This window comes from Canis lupus, chromosome 5, assembly GCF_003254725.2.
Source record: "Canis lupus dingo isolate Sandy chromosome 5, ASM325472v2, whole genome shotgun sequence".
In the NCBI taxonomy this organism is placed as follows: Eukaryota; Metazoa; Chordata; class Mammalia; order Carnivora; family Canidae; genus Canis; species Canis lupus.
In genome coordinates, this window is record NC_064247.1 from 4,666,205 (window position 1) to 4,690,897 (window position 24,693).

The following is a 24,693-nucleotide window of genomic DNA, read 5'->3' on the forward strand; positions in this document are numbered from 1 at the left end:
TTTACCTAAAAACAATTTACTCATACACACAAATACACACACTGAAGCCCACCCTAGGAGCTGGTAAAAATTCAGATCTTAGGCCCGCGTGTCTTCCAGGGTCTCTGGCCTAGGAACCGACCGCGCCACGGCCCCACGGCAGGGATCCCGGGGCAGCCCTGCAGGGCCCCTGCGCCGGGGGATCTCGGGCAGGCAGGGCGGGCAGGGGGGGCAGGGCGGGCAGGTCTCCGAGCGGGAGGCTGAGTCCTCACGCCTGCGCCCCCGCGCGGCCAGCGTCCTCCGCCCACCTGCATGCGCTGCTCTGGAGGCCCGGGCGCCCTCTCCGGAGGCCTGGGGATTGGGTTCACAGTCTGGGTTCCGGGGCGCCCAAGTCAGGGGTGCCGTGAGCGGTCCTGTCCTTGGCCCGCACGTGCGCACGCCGGGGTGGCCGCGGATGGCCCTGCACCTACACCCCAGTCTCCTCTCTGATCCAGTCCCGAAATACAGCGAGCCTCGTGTACACGCCCGGCTTGTCCCTCTGAGCGCAGCCGTCGCCCCAGCTCACCACGCCGGCCTGGAAGATCCGCCCGTCGGCCTCCACGCTGGACAGGGGGCCCCCGGAGTCGCCCTGCGGGGAGACCCGCGCCGAGGCGTGAGGGCCGGCCCCGGCCCCGGCCCCGGCCCCTGCCCCGGCCCGGGCCCCTGCTCCGGCCCCTGCCCGCGCTCCGCCCCGCCCCCTGCCCGCCCCCGCCCCCTCGCCTCGGGCCCCGCCCCCTCGCCGGGCCGCCCCCGCCTCGCCCGCACCTGGCAGGCGTCCACGCCGCCGCTGAGGTAGCCCACGCACATCATGCGCGGCGTGATCTGCTGCGGGAGCAGGCTCTCACAGGTGGTCTGGTTGATGACGCGGATCTCGCCCTTCTGCAGGACCAGCGCGCCGGAGCCTGGGCGGGGGACGAGGCTGACGCGGGCCATCCCAGGGCAGGGGCCTCGCAGCCCCAAGGGCTCCAGGAGCTGCTGCCACCCAGCCGAGGGGCAGGGGGCGGGGGACGGGGCGTCGCCGGGAAGCGGCGTGGGAAGGGACAGGAGGGGGCGCCGCGGGTCGTGCAAGGCAGGAGCGCCCCAAGTCAGGCTCTTCCTTCTCCGCTTGCGCTCTACAGAGCCCGCAGCGCTGTCGCAGAGCGGAGCTTCCCATACACGTGTCCCCACCACCGGCCTTGGATGGAGGCAGAAGGACGGGGAGCCCGGGCTCCCGCCCAGGCCTGCATCACACGCGGCTGCCTCCAGGGGCCTGGCCGGCCTTCCACCCGGAGCCCCGGCGCCGCTCGCTCCTGGACACCTGGCCCCGCCAGCCCACTCACCTCCTTCCTGCGTGTGACCCCAGCCGGTGACCCAGATGGCCTTGCCGGCGGGGAAGCTGTGCGAGGTCTCGGGCAGGCAGATGGGCCGCACGGTGCTGCTGTACTCGGCCGCCTGCTCCAGCTCCAGCAGCGCAATGTCATAGTCGAAGGTGAAGTCGTTGAAGTAAGGGTGGGAGATGATGCGCTTGAGGCCGAGCTCCTGCACCCCAGTGGCGCTGCGCTTGCTCTGGTCATGCAGGCCCAGGAAGGCGGTCCACACCATGTGGTCCGAGTACCTGGGACAGGAGCCCCGGCAGCTGCGGTGAGCCCAGCGCCCACCGAGGCCGGCCACCTGCTGCTGCCCCCGTGGCCAGTGGGCCGAGGCTTCCGAGCAGCTGCAGCCCTCCACCGAAACCGCTGGCGGCTGCCGCCAAGCACTCATCCCCTTCCCGACCCCCTTGTTTCCTTCTTTTAATACATTTTCTTCTGATGCCAAAAATATACTTCTTAGGGCAGCCCAGGTGGCTCAGCGGTTTAGCGCTGAGTTCCACCGGGCTCCCAGTGCATGGAGCCTGCTTCTCCCTCTGCCTGTGTCTCTGCCTCCCTCTGTGTCTCTCATGGATATATATATAGATAGATAGAATTCTTAGTGATCTGATCTTCCACAGAAGGCATAACACAGAACTCAACACAGACTCTTTTAACAGCGGTATGTACTCTAAGAACAAAATGAGTTGGGAAGTAGGCTGAACCACGTTTACGAGGTTTGCTATTGGTAGTGGGACACGAGTCACAACTCCAAACGGTACCCTGTATACTGGCAGACTGAACACATAAGGATGACACACTGACACTGCTGGGAGCTAATCCCCGGTGTGGGGGAGGAGATAGGGGAGTAGGGGAGAAGGGCGTGCAATTAGAGGTAGCAAGAAAAGCTCAGGATTTTTCCAAAAAATTATCCCAAAACAATGACATCCCCAATAGCACCCAGAACATCAGATGCTCCTGCTCCCAGAGGCACTCCCAGGTCTCCCTCCCCTGCCCAGGGCCCGATTCTCGGCCTACCCACAGGGCTTAGGTAACCTGTGCACCATCCATCCCCACACAGCACACACCGTGGGCGCATGTACGTATGTGCATGTGCACGTGTACATTCACGTATGTGTGTGCATGTATACATGTACGTGCATGCAAGTGTGTGGGCACACATTCATGTGTGTGTGCACACGTGTGCATGTGTGCCTGCATGTGTGTGCATATATGCGTTTGCGTGTATGTGTGTGCATGTACGCATGTGTGTGCATGAGCACACATGACGTAGCAGGCCCCCCCCCCCCCCCAGAAGCCTGGGAAGTGCAGGGAAGAAGCCTGATCCATCTGGGGCCCCCGCAGTAACCACAGCAACAGTGTCGCCTGCATGGACCACACTCTTTCTCAAGGAAGGCTGACTGGGAATCAAGAGAAGATGGAAGAGGAAATGAGAAATTCAGTGATGAAGCAAGACAAGGAGAGAGGAGGAACCAAGGGCGGGGGGAGGCATACATGGGGATCCGGGCTCGCCGTGCCAAGGGTCTGGAAGCAGCGGGGCTGTGGCAACTCTGAGGACACCGAGTGCCCCGGGCTGGGTCCCACTCAACGGGATCCCTGGCGGGAAGGCTAATTCCAGGCCTGGGCCTGCGCAAATACAAGACGCGCCAAGAGCCCCTGGGAAGGCCCGAAAGCACAGAAGTGGCTCAAAAGAACCAAAGAATGGGGGCCGATCAAAGGGACACGGGGCCAAACTTGAGGAGACAGCAGTGGTCAAATCTGGAAGAGTCTGAGCCACAAGCAGGGCATTGGGTTACAACCCAAAGGAGACGCGAGTGTGCGAGAGTCCACACGAATATCAATAGCGTGGAAGGGAAGGGCCGAAGCTTCCTCACAGAAGAGCTGCACGCTGCCTCAGTCCCAAAGAATAAAGAAAGGGGGGCTTGAGCGTGGGGAGCCCTGGCAAGCACCGCGTGGGCCCAAGGAGAAAGACCCACATTAACCGGCGACGTCAGGCCGGCATCCTGGGCCGGCTGACGGGGCGCGACCTTCTTTCCAAACCCTCAGAAGCCGTGTCTAGTATCACACGAACATGAGACGAGCCTGGGGGGGGGGCGGGGGGGCGGCATTTGACAGGACCCCTGGCCTCCAGACTGTCACGATCACAGAAACAAAGACGCGGCCTGATCGCAGCCTGGGGACACGGGACAACAGAAGGCAAAGTGGTAACGCGGACGGGCTCTGGCGCCCAGGGGAGCTGAGTGTGCAAGCCACGGAAGGCCAGGTGAGCCCACGGGGGCTCCGGGGCTCCTAGCAGGGGCCCAGGGTGAGCCTTGCCGTGCGGGGGCCACACCGGTGCACAGCCAGGGAAACTGGGTGACGGCGTGCGGAACCCCGTCTCTATCCCAGGGTAAACAGTGTTACAAGTTCTGCAGTGAGCTCCCACCCTCCCGAAGAGGATCAAAACCACTTTTGCCCGGGGCAGAGCAAAGCGTGACAAAAACGAGGGAGGGGGCCAGCTGGGGTGCGCTGCCCTTCAGTCCAGCAGGGCCCCGGGGACAAGGCCCTGACCCGGCTCCCCCATCCCCGCCTGACCTCCGAGTGACCTCCATCAGCCACGCCCGCGTGCACCTGCCTGGGCCCTGGCTCTCCTGCCAGCGGCAGGAGGGGGACTACAGCCCAGCCACCCTCCTTCGCGCAGCCAGCAAAGGGTGGGGATCCCCCGGAAGGCTCTGCTCCCTCCCCTGTGCTTGTTCCTCCGGGAGGAAGCGGTCCCAACAGACTCCCCCCATGGCCGGCGGCCAGAGGGCCTGGGCAGGCTGGCACGAGGACACAAGGAGCCCCGGGCCTGGGCAGGCCACCTGCCCCCGCGCCCCCGTCCTGGGAGGCCAACATGACCCCTCCTGAGAGACCTTCCCCATGCCGGGCTGGGTGTGCCCGAGGACGCGAGGCTCCCGTGGGCAGAGCACACGGCGTGCCAGGTACAGAGCGTCTCAGGAGCAGGAACACGTCACTCTCACAACTCCAAGGACAGGAACTCACCGTGTCCCCCTTACTGCGGAGGGATCTGAGGCCCAGGAGGCGAGCATGACTTGCCCAAGGTCACCGGGCAAGCAGGGCTGGAGCATGAACGTGAGTCTTGAGTCAGCCAGTGCCGAGGATCCCCCATGCACACTGACCCCACGAGCCTTGGCATCCGCACACGGGCTCCAGTCTCTCTGTGCCACTCGCTAGCTGCGTGCCCTCGAGCACCTGTCCTTACCTCCCTGACCCTTCATTTCTGCAAAATGGGAACGTAATGGGAGCAGGTGCAGTCACACGGTAACTGGGCTTCTGGAGGGGCATCCGGATACCGCGGTACCTAAGTCTGTGTCTGTGATCACTGCTGTGAAGCCCCAGCAGTGCCACCCTGGCATGACGTACACTCGGGGAGAAAGAAAACACAGAAGGGATGCCCTGCCGGCCTACCTGAATCCTCGGTCGTCGATGAAGCAGTGAGCGGCCGACACCAGCCAGTTGGGAGAGATGATGGAAGCCCCGCACACGTGGCCCTGGCCCAGCACGTGGAGGCTCACCTGCCAGGGCCACTCGCCTTCGTCCGCATTCGTGCCCCCGACGACCCGGGACTGCCTGGTGAACGATCGCAGCCCACAGTCTGGGAGAAGCAGAAAACCCAAAGGTCAGAGGGTCGAGGTCAGGGCACCGGCGCCCGGCTGACCCAGAGGCCGTGGGAGGCCGTCCCCTTTCCGGGGGACCCCCTACAAGTATCTCTGAGACTCGGAGACCCCACTGACTTTCACCTGGCCCCTCTCCCTCCCCAGACCCCAAACCCTCTCACTTCCACCTCCCCATTCCTGCCCAAATGCCTTTGGAGGCCTTCGGACACCTGCTGGTTTGCCTGGATTTAATTTGAGTGTCATTTGCCTAGACTTCCTTGCTGACAGACGAGAGCTGGCCCAGGGGACAGCAATCATCCTTCCCCCCGGGGCAGACACACCCTGTCACCAGGGCAGAGCCGGGTGAGTGAGGCACTGGCATGACTGGCACCTCTGTAGGGGCCTTGCCCAGTGAACAACCTGCACAACCGTGCGCAGCGGCCCTGCTCACCGCAATCCTTCTCATCCGAGCCGTCGCTACAGTCCTTCTTCCCATCACACTCGGGGTTGCTCTTGCTCAAACAGAGCCCGTTGTGGCAGCGATAGGTGTGTTTGGTGCAGGCCACAGTTCTCACTGCACAGCAAGAGGTATAAGGGGCAGGGAATCAGTTCCTTTACAGCACCCAACCAGAAACCTGATGACCCGTCCACCTTACACCCCTCATCAGGCTGGCCCCACCCATCCACACCCATGCCCACGCCCACGCCCATGTGCTCCCAGCCCCACCGGAGTTTCTCCACCTTCTGGAACATTCTCCCCCCACCGACACACTTTCTCATCATGCTTCACACATAGGGTGGTTTGTGCTCATCAACCTTGGGACACCCTACAGTGTGAGCGAGGCCACGGCTACCTCCTTCCTTCCTGCTCCCGCCAGGAGAGAAGTCCCTAAAGGAAGGTGGGGCTGGGCCAGGCCTCACCCAGGTCACACGTGGCCTCATCGGATCCGTCCCCACAGTTGTCCGTCCCGTCACACTGCTGGTTCTGTGGGAGGCACTTCCCGTTGCCACACCTGAAGGTCTGAGCCGGGCAGCCTGGGGGCGGGAGGCACAAACGCTGAGCGGTGGCCCGGCAGCCCCTGCTGAGGGTGGGCCGCAGGGAGGCGGGCCGGCCCCGCCCCACACTCACTGCACTCCTGCTCATCGCTGTTGTCTCCGCAGTCGTTCACGCTGTCGCACACCCAGAAGAGGGGCTTGCAGAACTTGTTCTTGCATGTGAACTGGTAGGTGGCGTTGCATTCTAAAGGGAGCGAGGGGGGGGCAGCGTGAGCCGGGCTCCAGGCCTCCAGTGCGAACTGCTCCCTGGGGAAGCAGCGGCAACCACAGCTGCTGGGGGGCGGGGGGCTCCCCGGCTATGGAACCGACCCCAGGACTGCAGAAACACTGTGCTGTCTGCTCAGAGGAAGGGAGGGAGGGAGGGAAGGGGCGCGGGGGGTGGGCACAGGGCACGGGCAGGGCACTCACGGCAGTTGAGCTCGTCGCTGTAGTCCGTGCAGTCAGCCCAGCCGTCACAGCGCAGCTCATTCCGGATGCATCTCCCCGTGTGACACATGAACTTCCCCGGGCACGCTGCGGGGGTCAGGGCGGGCCTCAGGTCCGCGGCCACCGGCCCCGCCATCCACGCCGGCCGCCCTCCCTCGGGGCCGCCCTCACGGCCACACTGACAACCAAACAGGACCCTGTCCCCCGGCCGGCCCTCGGTGTAGAGGGGCAGGGGTCCCGGGCCCCAGCGGGCTGGTGCAGCGGGGACCTACCGCCCACGGCCGGCCCGGGTGGCCAGCCGCAGAGCCACAGCGAGGGGTCCTCCCGGCCGCCGGGCTGCAGCCCCAGGGGGCTCCACACAAGGTGGACGGAGGCGGCCGCTGTGCCCTGTCCCCTGGCCCGTGTCCCCGGCCGCCCACACCCCCCGAGTGCCAGGCTCCCCCAGCCGCACTCGGAGCAGCGGCAGCCTGGCAGACGGGTGATGCGAGCACCCGCTCCGGGTGTCAGGCGGCATCCCGAGATTTCCTGAGTTCTGAGGCCTTTCCCACGTTTCTCTGCTTCCAAAACTGGAAACGTGTCAGCCCGCTGATGTCACAAGGCCGGTGACAGAGCCGGGCCAGGGGGCGGGCGGCGCTCCTGGCTCCGCGCCGGGAGCTCTAGTTACTGATTAGAGGGGTCGTTCGCCTCGTCCCGCTCTGGGAGCTGAGCCGAGCCGAGCCGGAGCCTGCAACTTAAGTCTGGATCCTGTGCAGACGGGAACCGTCTCCATGACGTCGGGCGGAACCAAACCGTCAGCGCCGTGGGAAAACCGCCACGCACGCAGCAGTTGGGGAAAGAGAGGGAGAGACCACTCGACTGTCGGAGCTCAGGGTAGTCACTGCGGCGCCCACGCCCCGTGGATTCTCACGTGTCTCAGAATCGAGCTACTAGTCCCGAAGGCGCTAAAAGGCCACAAAGTCAGGCACGGATTGGCAGGGTCAAGGCCATGCTGGAACAACGGGACAGACGGCTCGGGGGCTGGGGGGACCCCTTGGGCCCCGGTGCCTCGCGGGGGCTACAGGGCACCGTGCGGACCAAGCACTCGCTGTCGCCTTCTCCAGTAAATGCATCTATGGCAGGGTTTTATTTTTCCCTCAAAAGGCTGCCAGAGTGGTACGCACCCCGCGTGCCCTGGTGTCTCGGAACCAGGGGAGCACGAGGCTAGGAAGATGCAGCCGGAGGGTCCATCCAGCCCCGCTAGCCGGGCCGCTCCCCCTGGAGACGGGTACTCACGGTCACTGGAATCGTATGACAGGTACTCGGCCAAGAACCCCGTGTCGGTGTAGGACTGGTCGGAGTGGAAGCGAACGGTGATCTTGTTGCTCCTGCTGGTGACCACAAACTGGGGCCTCTCTCCGCAGTACCTGGAGGGGGTGTTCGACGGTAGGAAGAGGGTCCCGCGGGGTTGGGGGCAACCCCCCCCCAGCACCGGCCGCCCCAGGGCGCTCACTTCTCCCCGTTGACCTCCACGTAGTCCTTGGAGCAGGTGCCCAGGGGGGTGTTGGGCTCCAGCATGTAGAAGGCCTTGAAGAGCACCTTCACGTTCTGGTGGCTGGGCACCTAGGGAGGGACACGCGCTGGGTCTCTGCGGCTTCCCCCGAAACCCAGCGCCACCTGGGCTGTGGGCGGGGGCCCGCGGGCGGCACGGAACACGCAGCAGGACGGATGCAGGTTGGCCATTTGGAAGAACCTCCAGACTCAGAGGCGACAGGCACCCTGTTCCCCTAGAGAGCGTGCGGGCCTCCCGGCGCCGTCGAGGAAAGGGCAGCCGGGGCAGCCAGGATGGCGCGAGGGTGGCCTGGGCGCCAGGACGCCGGTCTCGCTCGCTGCCCTTTAGCGAGTGCTTTCTCGGCGCTCGCGCACATTCTGTGACTTTACCTGACTTTACCTCTGAGAGGCCCACCCGCCGTCACCCCCCTTCCACCCGGGAGCAGGCCGAGGCGCAGGGGGACCGGCCCGGGTCCCCCAGGCAGCCCCGAGCAGGAGCTAGGATTCCAGCGGCTTCTGGGGCAGCTGCAAGCTCGCGCCCCTGACCCTGCCCCGCGCTGCAGGCTGCCGAGTTGGCTCTGGGGGCTGCTCGGGAGCCCACCTCCTCTCCCTGCCCTCCTCGTGCCATCCCGGGGCGCCCCCTCCCCCTGCCCTCCGTCTCCCCAGCCCCTGCCCTCCCGGGCACCCGCCGGCTCCTACCTCAATGTCCCAGGTGCAGTTCATGTTGGGCGGGTAGTGGCCAGGATAGTAGGGGCTGCTAAAGGTCCCCTGGCTGCCGCGTAAGGAGCCGCCACAGCCTGAAAGGAGAGGCAGGAGACGGGCCTGAGCACCGAGGACCCCGTGGCCGGGCGGGCAGGCCGAGGGCCCCGCCGTCCGTCAGGCTTTGCGCCAGGGCAGCTGCAGGCTCCACGACCACTGCCGGGAGGTCTGACGCCGGGGCCTGACCCTCCAGGGAGGCCTCCCGACCCACACAGGAGGCGAAAGGCCCCGCGGCTCCGAGCTTCGGACCTGTCACCGACCTCTGTCACCGACCCCGGCCAGTTCCCAGCCGGACGGCCCGGCCCCTGGGCCCCACCAGCCCCGCCTGGGCCCCGCCGCGCCCGTCCTTACTGCTCAGCTTAGGCAGCTGGAAGAACGTGGCCTCAAAGCCAGGGTGTCGCCGCTCCGTGTTGGTGATCAGCGTGACGAGCAGGACGTTCTGGGAGGAGAGGAAGGTCAGGTTGTAGGAGGGAGGGTAGGTGCCACACAGCCTGCGGGGGCAGAAGGGGCGCGTGTTACGGGGAGCGCACAGACCCCGCGCCCGGCCCTGGTCCCATCCAGGCCCAAGGGGGGTCCCTCAAGAGCCCCTCCCTGCATAAACGACCTGAACACGGATTTAGTTAAAACCACAGAAGCTCAGGGGCGCCTGGGTGGCTCAGTCGATGAAGCATCTGCCTTCGGCTCCGGTCACGGTCCCGGGGTCCTGCACGGCCTCCCCGCTCAGCGGGAGCGCCCCCTCCCTCGGCTGTTCCCCCTGCTTGTGCCTGGTCTTGCTCTCTCTCTTTTTCTCAAATCAATAAATGCAATTTTTATTTTATTTTATTATTTTTTTAAATTTTTATTCATGAGAGACACAGAGCTAGGGAGAGGCAGAGACACAGGCAGAGGGAGAAGCAGGCTCCCTGCAGGGAGCCCGATGTAGGACTCGATCCCGGGACTCCAGGATCATGCCCTGAGCTGCAGGCGGCGCTAAACCGCTGAGCCACCAGGGCTGCCCTAAATGCAATATTTTAAAAAGTAAAAACAAAAAAAAACAAAAACAAAAACAGCAAAAACTCACAAACCTCTAATGTCTGACTACAGAAGATTCATTAAACTATGGACTAAATCATAACAATAAATAAATAAAAATAAATAAAAAATAAATAAATCATAATAATAACAGTAACAGTGAGAGCTCCCCCAGCACCCGGGAACACACCCGGCTCCATGCTCAGCTGCGTATCTGTGAGTTCTTCCTAACAACTCTACCGAGTAAATACTAGCCGCACCCCCCCATTCCACAAATAAGGAAACTGAGGCACAGCCAGTAAAATAACTCGCCCAAGGGTCCACAGTTAATAAGTGGAAGGGCTGAAAACAAAACTCGGGCATCCAGGCCCCAAAACCCACGCAGCTGACGCCCGAGTCACCGGCCTCTACGCGCCGCCAGGTGATGCAACCGTCACCGAGGACAGAGCTGAGCCGACTGACTGGGACGGACCAGCACACGTACACCCGCACAGCACGTGCGTGGACGGGCCTTCGACACGAATGTGACGGTGATTACGTCCAGGTGGGGCGGTCACGATGGGGGCTTGAGCTCTCGGGCGCAGCTATTCCCCGCCTTCTCCCCCCGGAGCCGTGTGCTGCCTTCGTCGTACGACCCAGAAGCCAGAGGGGGACCGCGCCCCGCACACACACTGGAGCCGGCTGCCCAGCGGCGGCCGCAGACGCTCCCATCCCGGCCGGAGCCGGGACGTTACCCCGTTATTCACCACGAAACGTCTGCCCCGCTCATTTCCGCGGGCGGCCGGAGAAGGTGGCCCACTGAGGCAGGCGCCGTGAGCCGCGCCAGCACCCCGGCACCCCAGCTCAGCAGGTCAGCAGGTGCACGGTGTGGCCGCTGGGCCGTGCCGCCCCTGGACACGCTGTCCCCGGGACCGGGAGCCCCCGGAGCGGCCGATCACCCTGGGGCAAGCCCTTCGCACGCACACACTCAACGCAGAGCGCACTCCCTAACCGCCTCCTCCCCGGGGCTCATCCCGGGGCTGGTCTCCAGGCCGCCATCACCCGCCCTAGCACCCCACGACCAGGTGCCAGGCGACGAGACACGGCGCTGTGCCCCAGAACCCCCCGGAATTATAAAACCAGCCGACCCCGAAACCTGCGGAGCTGCCTTGCCTTGTCTTGCCCGGAAACCGCGACAAAGGCCCTTGCCCATGTTCCCTCCACCCCCGAGCCTCCTGGCGACCCGGGGCTCCCCTGTGGCCCCGCCCATGGTAACTGTGGGTCACAGAAGATCTCTTCAACGGCAGCGTCTCCCGATCCATCGGCCTCCACATAACTGGTAACAACGTGGGGTCTGCACCCCCCCCGCCCCTCGGCCCCAGTGTGCCCTCCTCGCCCGGCCCACCTGCGGACGTCACCTCCGAGCTCTGCAGGAGCTCACACTGAGGACCACGCGCCCTGACCTCTGATGCCCGGCGGCGTGCAGGGGCCCAGCGTCGGCCGCAGCTCCAGCCCACGCTCCGCTCCCCCAGCCCACCTCCGCGCCCCCGGGACACTCACTGCACCACGGCCCGGGGTTCCACGGGGCTCAGGGTGTCATACACCATGACCAGGTCGCTGCCCCGGTCGTCACAGGTCGCGACGTCAAAGCTGCGGAAGGTGAGGCTCAGCACGAAGTCGGCATCCCCACGCAGGGTCCACTGGCAGCGGGCCCGGGCCGGGTACGGGCTGTCGGGGAAGCCGGGCGTGGTGAAGCGCATCAGCTCCCCGCTCCGGGCGTGCAGGGCGAAGCTGCAGCTGTCTGCGTGGGACACAGAGAGGCCGCGGGGGCAGCGCTGGGCAGAGGCGGCCAGAGGCGGCGGGGGCAGCCACCCAGGGCCTTCCTGACGCTGCACCCGGGCCTGGCCCCTCTGAGGTGTCCCCGGCCTCGCTGGACCCCCGACGGATGGAAGAGGGGGCTTCTTGTGGCCTGGGACAGGCGGGAGCTGTGTGCACGCGTGGGGCGTGGGGGCCCCCATCTGGCCACACCGCCCCCCTGGTCTGGGAGGAGGGCAGGATACTTACTGTCCTGGGCGGTCTGTACTGTTCTGGGGTCAGTGGCTGAAGAAGAAGGAGGAGGACAGAGCGGTTACCAACGTGCAAGGTCCCCGCTCCTGCTTCCTTGCTCCGGGCGCGGGCATCCTCTCGTCCCTGCACCTGCTCAGGAGCGTGCCTCCCCGCCACGGGCCAGGCCGGGCCTGCGCCTCCCCCCACCGCCCGGCAACTGCCCACGCCTGACGCCCCGTACTCACGGAAGGCCACCACCGAGGTGAGCACGAAGGAGTTGAGGGCGCGGGCTCGGGGCGGCAGCACGGCCGCCCGCTCCTGGGCCATGACGCGCTCGGCATCCTCCACCAGGTACTGGGGGATGCTGAACTCGGACCAGTAGTAGGCGATGACGCTGCCCTCGCTGGGGGAGAGGCGTGAGGCTGGGGCGTGGCTGGGCACCGGGCTCCCCCTGTCCCCTCGCCCCCCCAGGTGCCGGGCGCAGATGGGACGGCTCGGGCCCCCAGACACCCTCCTCCAGGCAGGGGCCCGCCCCAGATTCCTCACGCTTGCCCTCCCTTGGATCCCTGAAGCCAGAGCCCGTGCCCTGTTCCCTCTCCTCTCGGTCTCGGCGCCCGCCCGGACGTGCGCTGGGGCCGCTCAGGGCTGGGGAGCTGGGCAGCAGCCTGGGCTGGGCACACTAACCCCCAAGCCCCCGGGTCTGTCTCCTCGACTTGGAGACGGGATGAGAATGCCACCTGCCGCACGGCGTTCGTACACAGTAAATCAAACAAAACCGAAAGTCCCCTTGAGATAGTCTATTTTTTAAAAACAGTGTATTGAAGGCGGTTAAGGAAGGAAAATGTGGAGCCTCGCTGAAGCCCTCCAAGCCCAGATTTGGAAAAGTAATGAACGGTCACCACCGTTACTGAGCCGCTTATGCGGCAGACAGGCCACCTGCCCTGGCCCCAGGTCCCCTGGCCACATCCTTATGGTCGCCCTGCCCGGGAGGGCGCACAACGGCGGCTCCGAGGGACGAACGGGCCTGGCTCCCCGGGCCCTCTCCTCCGGCTGCGAGCTCCCTGCCCCACCAGCCCTCTCCCCAGCACCCACCTGAAGGCGGTCACCATCGACTTCTTGTGGTAGGGGCCCAGGGACGGCACCCCACTGTACAACAGCTTGAGCTGGGGGAAGGAGACGGGGCTCACAAGCGGGCCGGAGAGCGGCAACAGCACCCCCCGACCTGTGCCCCCTTCCCAGGCGCCTGCCAGGGATCTGGAGGGAAGGGAGCCGTGTCCTTTGGGCCTGGGCGAGGGCGGGTGCGCCAGTGCTGACAGCAGGGCCGGGGCTCCCTGCCCCGGCACCGGACTCACCGCTTCCTTCACCCTGTTGGCCAGGTTTGCAAACTCCGTGGAGTTGGAGTTCTCATAGGCATCCACGAAGTTCTCGTTGGTGATCCTCAGGTAGCCATTGAAGATCTTCTGAACCCGCATGTTCTGGTCTATGGGAGGCAGAGAAAGAGGGTACTCAGCGGTGGTCACCATCACCCCCAGTGTCCTCATGCTGCCCTCGTAGCCCTCGGGGAGTGAATGCCAGGAGGGGCCCGGAGGGGCCAGGAGGGGCCAGGAGGGACCAGGAGGGGCCAGGAGGCACCAGGCGGGGCCAGGAGTGACCAGGAGGGACCAGGAGGGACCAGGAGGGACCAGGAGGGGCCAGGAGGGACCAGAAGGGACCAGGAGGGATCAGGAGGGACCAGGAGGGGCCAGGAGGGACCAGGAGGGGCCAGGAACAACCAGGAGGGACCAGGAGGGACCAGGAGGAGCCAGGAGGGACCAGGAGCGACCAGGAGGGGCCAGGAGGGGCCAGGAGGGGCCAGGAGGGGCCAGGAGCGACCAGGAGGGGCCAGGAGGGGCCAGGAGGGACCAGGAGGGACCAGGAGACACATGGCCTGGGGCCAGCCCTCCACCCTTAGGGCTTGAAAGAGCCAGGAGAGACAGGGCCCCGGGACACTTCCTCGGCTGCCCCCAGCTGCCCCGGTTGTCTCCCTCGCGCCACACCCGCGGGCCCCGCACCTGTCCCCAAGAGGAGCACTGTCCCGCCCTCCCCCCCAAGGCCAAGCCCTGGCCCTACTCACACTGGAAATGCCACATCAGGAGGCAAGCCACGAGGGAAAGCAGGACCAGGCCGGCCAGCCCGGTCACCAGCAGCACCCAGCGCTTGGGGCCCCGCTTCTCCACCTTCCTGGTGTTGTTGACTGGCAGGAACTCCACGCCCTCCTCGACGCCACTCATGCTCTGAACGGAGAGACGCAAAGCGGCTCAGGGATGGCCGTGACCTGGGTGGGGAGCTCCCGCGTGGACAGCGGGCCAGGAGGAGCCCCCGCGCCCCGGGCCAGCGGCGCCACGCTCGGAGGGCTTTCCACCTGACAGGTCCCAGCAAAATGACACAGGCGGGCTAAGCCCAGCCGTGAGTCACCCCGACCAGGTGGACGCCCGGGGGGGCGGGGCGACCGGCCACCAGGGCGTGTCGCCTCCTCCAGCCGGGCAGCCCCGGGCGGTGCACAGAGGCAAACCCCCACCCCCACACCCCCGCGGCCAGCCCCACGGAAGCTCGGCAATAAGGCGGAGCCCGCCAGGCCCAGGGGACACGCCGTCTGTTTCCCGCCTTAAGAGTCCCTGTCCGGGATCCCCAGGTGACGTGGGGCCCGTCTCTCCGGGAACCCACACCCACACTCACGCCCAGGACGAGGACGGGAAAGAGCAAGACTTGCGACAAACGGGAGGGCAGCTTACCCGGGCTCCTCCCGGAGAGGGCCGGAGAGGGCCAGGGAAGCAAGGACAAGGACACGGGGCGGGGAGGGGGCACACGCACCCGAGGGCCAAGAGGAAACTGTCCTGCCCTGTGACACGCACTCCGCGTGCCCGAAACCCCGGGGAGGAGCTCCGGCCCCTCATGGGTGACCCACTCCAAAAGGGGACGTGACAAAGGCAAGAGCCCCCACGTCCCAACCCCCCAGACGCGGCCGCGAGCGGGAACTGACACGGCTGGACTTGTCACGCGGGAGCACCGTCTGGGAACTCCACCACTCCGAGCTCCCCCATTCTTGCCACGCTGGGTCCTCCTATTTCTGTTCCTCAACTGGTTCCTGCTGCGACTTGAATATTGCAGCAGGAACACAGCCCCTACCCTGGGCCTCCTATCGCAACGTGTAAGTATATCCAATCAATGTGCTCTGTCCCTTAAAACAACACAACGTTCCACGTCAATTATGTCTCCATAAAATACGTTTTTAAAAAGGAATGAAACATACCCCAGAGGTGACCGCTTAAAGTGCTTTCACCAACTGCTAATTTTGGAATTTATCTCTGTATTTCCAGGTAATATGCCAATAGCACTATCTCTTGATTCATCTATTCAAAAATATAATCATCTGACTTCCTATTATGATCATGTGAATTCTAATATCTTTCTTTCTTTGGGTGGTTCAACTGGTTGAGCATCTGCCTTCAGCTCAGGTCCTGATGTCAGGGGTTGTGGGATTGAGCCCCACATCGGGTCCCTGCTCAATGAGGAGCCTGCCTCTCCCGCTGCTTGGGCTCTGTCTCTTGCTCTTGCTCTCTGTCAAATAAACAAATAAAATTTAAAAATAATAATAACCATATCCTTCTTTCCTTTTGTATATCCCATCCCCCCCAATAGTTATAGGGCTAAAATTTGTTTTTTTTAAAATTATATCCATACTCTATAGTTTCATTACAGCTGACCCTGGCAGGGTTAGAGATGTCCACCCCCGACACAGTCAAAAATCCACATATAACTTTTGACTCCCTCAAAACTACTCATAGCTCTACTGGTGACCAGAAGGCTTACTGATTAACACATATTTTGTACGTTATATGAATTACATACTGTACAATAAAGTAAGCTAGAAAAAAACAATGTTAAGAAACTCATAAGGAAAATACATTAATAGGACTAAACTGTGTTTATTAAAAAAAAAAAAAAACAACCCACATATAAGTGGGACCACACAATTCAAACTGTGTTGTTCAGAGGTCAACCATATTAGTCTTTGAAAATATTGTTCTTTATTGTTTCCTTCCCAGTACAACTAATTTATTTCCCCTGCTGCAGAATTCATTTACTTGGATTTCTTTTAAACATATACCCAGGGCTTCCTAGACAATCTTAGAGTCCTGCAGTACTCTTCTAATCTTCCATATAGAAAGTCTGTCAAATAACCTCTCACTTCATTTTTTTCCTGGAATCTTCCCTCCTCTGTCCTTTCCCATAACTATTGTCTGGAACTTCCTTCAATAGCATCCAGGGAATTTCCTTCCTCTCCGTCTTCTGTTAAAACCCCTATTCCTCAGGGATGCCTGGGTGGCTCAGCAGTTGACCATCTGCCTTCAGCCCAGGGCATGATCCTGGAGACCCAGGATCAAGTCCCACGTCAGGCTCCTTGCATGGAGCCTGCTTCTCCCTCTGTTGTGTCTCTGCCTCTCTCTCTCTCTCTCTCTCTCTCTCTCATGAATAAATAAATAAAATATTAAAAAAAAAAACTCTTCCCTGGATTCCATGTCTTCAACTTTCTTGGATTACTTCATTTGGGAGGAATACACACTTCACTAGCTTCTCAAGAGGAAAATTTTTTTGAGATGTTGCACATTTCTGAAAGTACCTTACCTCTGTATGCACATTTGTTGATAGTTTGGCTGGGTATCGAACTATAGGTTTCAAATCATTTTCACTTAAAATTTTGAAGGCTCCACTGTTTTTTTAGCTCCCAGTTTTGCTTTGGAGAAATACAAGAACAGTACAAATCCATTGTTTCTTATTCATAATTTGTTATCCCTCTCTGAAAGCTTTGAGGATGTGCTTTAAATTGAGCCTTTAAATTTCATTATCTTGAGCTCTCTCCCCCAGCCCTTTGAATTTGGAGATTCATTATCTTTCAGCCTGGGAAACTTTCTTGTACAGGCATACCTTGTTTTATTGTGCTTTGCTTTATTGCACTTCACAGGTAATGCACTTTTTACTAATTGAAGATTTGTGGCACCATGAGTCAAGCAAGTCTTTCAGTGCCATTTTTCCAATAGCATTTGCTCACTTCATGTTTCCATGTCACATTTTGCTAATTCTCATAAGACTTCAAACTTCTTCATTATTAGTATATCTCTTAGGGTGATATGTGATCAGTGATTATGATTCACTGACAGTTCAGATGATGTTTGACATATCTTAATAATAAAGTATTTTTAAGTTAAGGTATGTACATTGTTTTTTAGACATGATGCACACTTAGTAGACTACAGTATAATGTAAGCATAACTTTTATAAGCACAAAGAAGCCAAAAAATTCATTTGACTTGCTTTATTTGCCATTTGCTTTATTGCAATCGCCTGAAACTGAATCCACAACATCTCCAAAGTATGCTTGTATTATTTCTTAAATTATGTCCTCCCCTTCATTTTCTCTAGTCTTTCTGCAATTCCTATTATATTGATTCTCTACTTATACATTCTCGCTATTATCCATCTCATTGGGTTTTTTTTTTTAAGTAATCTGTACACCCAACATGGGGCTCGAACCCATCACCCCAAGATCAAGAGTCACACACCAGCCAGGCACCACCCCCCTCATTGTTTAACTTTTCCACTGAATTTTTCATTTCTGCTGTTAACTAATTTCCAAGAGTTCTTTCTTATTCTCTGAATTTTTCTCTTTCTTGTTTTCTGAACTTTGAATGCAAAATCTTCTCATCTTTGTGTTGCTGTCAAGTACCTTTTCTCTGTTTTGGACTTTCTTTTTCATGTTGAAGAAAGGATATTAGATTGTTCATTCATATTTAGGAATGAGGTCCTAAAGACTGATTGGAAGCTCTGTGTGCATGGTTTGCCACAGTCACTTCACTGTAGGCTACAATTAAGTGGTGAGCTACTTTTTTTTTTTTTTTTTTACTAGGCACTTCCAACTGTTAGACTATGTCTATCTTTTTTTCTATGGGATGACTTAATTGCTCCACAAAATAATTTTCTAATCTCCTGGATAGAGTGATTTAAACCCAGCCACTAGCATTCTGGAATATGTGAAAGAAGAGGCCTTTGACTATTTTTCACCCCTCCGTACAGCCTTCCTCTGCACCTAACATCCTCAAGTCTAGAGAAATCAATTTCACATCCCTTATAGAGGACTGATGAGGTAGGAGTACATTTGTTTGCTATCTAAGTGGGGATCTGGGGATTCCTAACAATGCCCTTCCGTAGCTCTCCTTTATCTGATAGCCTGAGCCCAATTCCTGAACCTGATAGAGGACATTATCAAAGAACCCTGTAAGAATATTTCCAAGAGCTAAGGAGAGGCATATATCTTTAAATTCAACAGGCCCACTGAATAGTAAGAAAGATAAATGAAAAAGCACACTTAGCTGAATATATCACGATGAAATTTCAGGACACCAAGGATAGAGTAGATCCTTTGCATCTTTCCCTGGTGTTTTTTCCCTTCTCTCATATTTTACAGTTCTTTGTCATTTGGTTCTATTCTGGGACTTTTAAAACTTACTCCTGTATACCTTCTATGGAATTTTAAAAATAGCTTCACTGACATATCATTGACATAAAATAAATTATACATATTTAAAGTGTGCAATTCTTGGCATATATATATACACCCATGAAACCATCACCACAATCAAGATAATAAACATATCTGTCATCTTCTAAAGTTTCCTCTTGGCCCTCCCTTCCCATTCCTCCCTGATTCCCTCTCCAGTCCCAAAGCAATCACTTATCAGCTTCCTATCAGTAAAGACTAATTTGCTTTTTTCTAGGACTTTGTGTAAATGGCATTATTCAGCATGTACCATGTACTCCTTATTGTCTGGGCTCTTTTACTCAGCACAATATTTTGAAATTCATCCACGATATTACGTTTATTATGCTAATAGTGCATTCCTCTCTATTCTTGAGTAGTAGCCCATTGTATGTATGTACAATGATTTACTTATTCATCTGTTGAAAAACGTTTGGGTTGTTTCTAATTTGAGGCTATTATAAATAAAGCTGCTATAAACATTCCTGCACAAATCCTCTTATTGGCATATGCTTTCATTTCTCTTGGATAGATACCTACGAGTGGAATAGCAAGTTTGTGGGACAGGTATATTTTTAGTTTTTTTTTAAGATGCCACCAACCTATTTTCCAAAGTGACTCTATCATTTTACATTCCCATCAGCAGCGTGCAAGGACTCCCATTGTCCACATCCTAACCAACATTTGGTATGGTCAATGTTTTTCATTTTAGCCATTCTAATAGATATATAGTGGTATCTCACTGTGGTCTTAAGATGCTTTTCCCTAATGACTAATGATGTTGAGCATCTTTTCATGTGCTTAATTACCATCGGTTTGTCTTCTTCGGGGAAGTGTCTTTTCAAATCTTTCCCTGATTTTTTTTTTTTAAAGATTTTTATTTATTCATTCGAGAGAGAGAGAGAGCACAAGCAGGTGGAGAAGCAGGCACCCCATGGAGCAGAGCCCAACATGAGGTTCAACCCCAGGACCCTGGAATCATGACTTGAGCCAAAGGCAGCTGCTTAACCAACTGAGTCACCCAGGCGCCCTTTCCTCTAGTTTTTAAAGTTGGTTTGCTTATCTTCATATTACTGAGTTTTGAGAGTTCTTTCCATATATTCTGGTTACAAGTCATTTAACAGATATATAATTTGCAAAGATTTTTCTCCTAGTCTGCAGCTTGTATTTTCATTCTCTTAATAGAGTCTTTTGAAGAAGAGAAGTTTTTCATTTTGATGAAGTTCAATTTGTCAAGTTTTCGTCTATGGATTGTGATTTTGGTGTTGTAGCTAAGAAATCTTTGCCTAATCCAAAACACCAAAGATTTTCTCCAATGTTTTCTTCCAACAGTTTTACAGTTTTAGATTTACATTTGGGCCTATAACCCAATTTGAGTTTTAAAATTTTTTATTTGGTGCAAGGTATAGATAAAAGTTCTTTTTTTTCTCTTTTTCCTTTCCTTTTTTTGTTTCTTTTTTATACAGATATCCAATTGCCCCACTATAATTTGTTGCACAGACCATCCTTTGTCTACTGAGTTGTCTCTGCACCTTTATCAAAAACCAGTCAGTTCCCCCTGCTTGTGCTCTCTCTGTGTGGCAAATAAATAAATAAAATCTTAAAAAAAAAAATCAGTTGCCCAAGGCAGTGCCTGGCTGGCTCAGTTGGTAGAGCATGCAACTCTTGATCTCAGAGTCATGAGTTCAAGCCCCATGTTGGAGATAGAGCTTACTTAGAAAATAAAAAAGTTTAAAATTTTTTTTAAAAAATCCATTGTTCATATATTTGTGGGTCTATTTCCAGACTCCATTTGGCTCCATGGATCCATTTATGTGTGTTTATGCTAATATGATATCATCTTCACTACTGTAGCTTTTAAGTCAAAAAAGCTATTGAAATATTCAGTGAGTGTAGCCAGGTTGCAGGATACACAGAAATTAAAAAGATTAATACACAAAAAAATCAATTGTATTTCAACATAATAACAATGATAATAACAATGACCAATTGGAAATTTAAAATTTTTTAAATGCCATTTACAATAACATCAACAATATGAAATACTTAGGAGATAAATCTGACAAGATATATACAAGACCTGAACCCTAAAAAATACAAAACAGTACTGAGAGAAATTTTAAAAGACTTAAATAAATCAAGTAATATCCCATGTTCATGGATTGGAGGACGCGATATACTTGTCTATTCTCCTCAAATTCATCTAGATATTAATATAATCTTGATCAAAATCTCAGCAGGCTCAGGGCTCCTGGGTGACTCCTGGTTAAGCATCTGCCTTTGGCTCAGGTCATGATCCCAGGGTCCTGGGGATTAAGCCCCCTGTCGGGCTCCTTGATCAGCAGGGAACCTGCTTCTCCCTCTGCCTCCGCCCCTCCCTCTCCCCTTGTCTCGTGTTCTCTCTCTTTTTTTTTTTTTTTTTTTTTAAATTTTTATTTATTTATGATAGTCACAGAGAGAGAGAGAGGCAGAGACACAGGCAGAGGGAGAAGCAGGCTCCATGCACCAGGAGCCCGACGTGGGATTCGATCCCGGGTCTCCAGGATCGCGCCCTGGGCCAAAGGCAGGCGCCAAACCGCTGCGCCACCCAGGGATCCCCTCGTGTTCTCTCTCAAATAAATAAATAAAATTTTTTTAAAAAGAAAAGAAACATTGGTTAATAGATCAGATAATAATAATAATAATAAAAAACCTCAGCAGGCTTTTGGAGAAATTGATAAATTGCTTCTGAAATTCATATGGAAATGCAAAATACTCTGAAGAAGAACAAAATTGGAGGACCAATGTCACCCAATCTCAAGCCTTATTATAAAAGCAATAAACCTTTAAAAAAAATCATGTATTTCATTTCCAAGAATGATGTTTTATTCTTTGATGGTTACTTTTTAGAGCAGCCTTTTCTTATCTTATGAATGCACTACATTCTTGCTCTTTCTTAGGATACCAACTCGATTTTATTTTACATTCAGAACTTTGTCTTTGCCTCTCTCTTTCAGGGTATAGATTTTCATTAAATGCCCAATAGTCCTTGGTAGTCTAATCATGTTTTAAAATGAAAAAAAAAATAGTAAGGTTTTGGCTAGGCTCTTTGGATAAACTATATGTTTGCATATGTTAGACGAAATGTAACAAAGTAATAGCTTATTAAGTTTATTTTCAATTTTCAGAGTAGCTGCACTCTTTTTTCTTACATGACTCTCACAATCCTGGAATCATTCATGACTGGTGCCATCACTCCCACTCTATAGATAAGGCAGGGAGACATGATGACTGCAAGATCACGTAGCCTCTTGGTGGCAGACCCAGATTTGACCCTGTTTTTCTGCCTCCCAATGAGAGCAGTTTCAGGAATTCAGGAAGCAGGTGTTAAGGGAAACGGAAAGCAAGTTCCTTGGGAAGGGGAAAGTGGCTGACAGCATGGACAGTGCACCCCAGGGGCCACCCCCAGCCTTGCTATAGAGCAAAGCTGTCAGCACTGGGACTGGCTCAATGGCAGGGCCCTGGTTCCCCCTGCTGGGGCTCCAGTCAGCCCAGACCTGCTGTTTAATCAGTAACTGGACGGCTGCCTTTTACAACTACTCTCAGTTCCATTCTTAGGCATACGAGGGATCACCCTGCCTAACCTAGTCACTTTATTGATAAGGAACTGAGGCTGACAGAGAGGGAGTGTCCTGTCCAAAGTCACAAAGCCAGTGAGGTCAGTAAAGCAGCAAAGTTGAGATAAGAGCCACATCCTTCAACCTTAAACGGGGTTTCAGGCCTGCACACAGTCCATTAGCCTCCAGAGGAGGAGGTGGCAGGGAGTTCCCACCCACTAGGTCTCAAGTGCATCCGTAACCATCTCTCCGTACATAACAATCTCTCTGCAGGGCCATAAAGCTAACGGAAGACAAAGCGTGCCAGTGCCTGCTTCCGCCTCTCCTTTCTCTCTTTCATAAGAGTAAATACATCAGCAGGTGCGCCTAAGAACTCAGTGCTGGGAAGCCAGGTGTTTGCTTATGAACAGAGACAGAGGCCCCATAACTCTCAGGGCCAATTCCACCAGCCAGCTCAAGTCGGATCACGGCCAGAGTCCCTAGAAACACAGCAGGGCTCAAAGGCCAGCTCCGACAAGAGAGCAAGGAATGATTTCCCGAAGGACAGATGCCCAGAAAGGCCTGAAGCCCACACACAGTGAAACGTAGAGGGTCGGAGGGGGAGAACCCAAGCGATGGGTTGCACAGACAAGATCACATTACCCCTTTTTCCATCCAACGTCCTGGAGGAAACAGGGGGCAGAGGCCAGAAAATCAGGAGGGAGGGTGTGTAAGCCTTGAAGAATATTTACTTTCTGTTGTTTTAAGCACACAAGTACAAATTGAAACATATCTTCCCCCAGGATAGTGACTATGCCAAAGAAAATGACTGGGGCGCCTGGGTGGCTCAGGTCATGATCTTGAGGTCCTGGGATCGAGCCCTGCAGGGGACTCTTTGCTCAATGGGGAGCCTGCTTCTCTCCCTCCTTCAGCCCCTCCGCCTGCTTATGTTCTCTCTGTTTTTTGTTTTTTTGTTTTTTTAACATTTTATTTATTTATTCATGAGACAGAGAGAGAGAGGCAGAAACACAGCAGAGGAAGAAGCAGGCTCCATGCAGGGAGCCCGATGTGGGACTCGATCCTGGAGGATCGAGGGAGGCGCTCAACCGCTGAGCCACCCAGGCGTCCCCCCACCTTTCAAATAAATAAATAAAATCTTAAAAAAAAAGAAAGAAAGAAAGAAAAGAAAATGACTTACAGAAGGTATTTGATGATATAGGAAAGACTCCTGCAGTCACCTGACTCCCATCCAGTAAAAATCTCCCCAGAACTGAAAACTAACTGCTAAGCAAACAAAACTTGGTGTCCAAGTCAACCAAAAAAGTCCTTCCACTTTGAAAGGAACCTTCTCCTGGGTCCCCTGTCATCAGCTCCAACTCTCCCAGACCCTCCCCCGGGCTGCAGGGACCCGCAAACCCTAAGCCAGAACTTGCCTCTGGCAGCTTGGAATGTGGTCTTTACTAGAGAAAAGCAACTGGTAAATGCATACATTTATAAACAGCAAAAATAATACTGACTATCCAAAAATCTACACAAGATTTCAATCAGAGCAGATGGAGAGAAAAATGAATCATCCAGAAATCTGCCAGACTTTTTTTTTTTTTTCCTGGAGATTGTTCCTCATTTGGTGACGGTCGGGTGTGACCTGATGGGAAGGCAGGGTATGAAACTAAACACTGAAGCAGTCACTTGGAGTCGTGGGATGACATTACACAACGCCTGGTAATCTGCTTCTGCTGCTGAAGATCAAGATCAAGGGGCAGAGGTGAAGTCACTGGATGGAGACACAGGTGTTTTGCTCAGTCCCGAGACGAGGACAAGGGTGGCCGGCTTCACGTGCCACTGCCAGCTCCGTCGCTGACTTGCGACACACGCTCTTCACCCACAGCTCCGCGGACTAGTGTGCCCACCACCAGGGGAGATGGATCCCACCTCCATCCATGATGTCATCGCCACCACCCCAGTCATGTGAACGTCCCTCCGATCGTTCAAGCAGGAGAGGACAATCTGAGCCTCTGCGGTGGTTTTCCAAAGTGAGGAGTGTTCTGGAGCACTCGAAGATGCCCTCCTTGGCTGGGAGCAAGACAAAGCCCGCGGAACTCTCGGGGCCACCCCGATGCCCGTTGGGGTCAGAGCCTGGCCGAAGTCCCCAGAAACAGAGCACGGCTCCAAGCCGCCTGAGACGACAGAGCAAGGAATGACCTCTAAACCCCAGCACTGAGTGTGTCACCCTGGACACGCTGAGCACGGACACACCCAGCAGACACAGCAGAGGTGACGCTGATTTCGCAGGGAGGTGGGTCCCTACTGAGCTGGGCTCTCTCCAGCCCCGGCGGCCGCGGACGGGGACAGCCAGCGCGCGCCCAGGGACTTCACCGGCACAGAGAGGACACCGGATTTGTTCATCACAGGATGACCGAGGGGACAAAAGAGAAGGGGGAGAAAGCCCGCGCTCAAAGCCTCCACCTGCCCTGCTCTCCAAGCTGTGGCGAGTGATCCCACGGAAGCTGGCGTCGCGGGAAACCCACGGGGGGCGACGGTTCCCGTGCTCGCACCACTTCGGCGTTTCCCAGACCCGTGGGGCCGCGAAGAACAGTAGAATAAAGTGGAGCAGACACGGTGCTTGCCCGCGGCTCGTGCCAGGCCCGCTGGACGGTCTGAGGCTGCAGGGCCGGCGGGGGGGAGCCGTCGGGAAGCTGAACAGACCCCCCATCCCCCATCCCCCCAACACCCCGGTTCTT

The 24,693-nt window shown here is 56.3% G+C and overlaps 1 protein-coding gene across 1 annotated transcript in view; it reads right to left on the reverse strand.

Annotated features, from left to right (window-relative positions):
• ST14 (ST14 transmembrane serine protease matriptase) overlaps positions 1-24,693 on the reverse strand; it is a 36,331-nt gene continuing 11,638 nt past the window's right edge. The window contains exons 2-19 of the mRNA XM_035716478.2: positions 13,917-14,076; positions 13,156-13,283; positions 12,896-12,966; positions 12,049-12,206; positions 11,822-11,857; positions 11,318-11,558; positions 9,119-9,258; positions 8,708-8,805; positions 7,971-8,080; positions 7,754-7,884; positions 6,464-6,568; positions 6,129-6,239; positions 5,921-6,034; positions 5,451-5,573; positions 4,812-4,998; positions 1,338-1,612; positions 784-920; positions 1-607 (exon numbers count right to left, since the gene is read on the reverse strand). Coding sequence (XP_035572371.2) covers positions 446-607; positions 784-920; positions 1,338-1,612; positions 4,812-4,998; positions 5,451-5,573; positions 5,921-6,034; positions 6,129-6,239; positions 6,464-6,568; positions 7,754-7,884; positions 7,971-8,080; positions 8,708-8,805; positions 9,119-9,258; positions 11,318-11,558; positions 11,822-11,857; positions 12,049-12,206; positions 12,896-12,966; positions 13,156-13,283; positions 13,917-14,076 — 2,487 coding nt within the window. The 3' untranslated portion in view covers positions 1-445. The remainder of the gene's footprint in view (positions 608-783; positions 921-1,337; positions 1,613-4,811; positions 4,999-5,450; positions 5,574-5,920; positions 6,035-6,128; positions 6,240-6,463; positions 6,569-7,753; positions 7,885-7,970; positions 8,081-8,707; positions 8,806-9,118; positions 9,259-11,317; positions 11,559-11,821; positions 11,858-12,048; positions 12,207-12,895; positions 12,967-13,155; positions 13,284-13,916; positions 14,077-24,693) is intronic.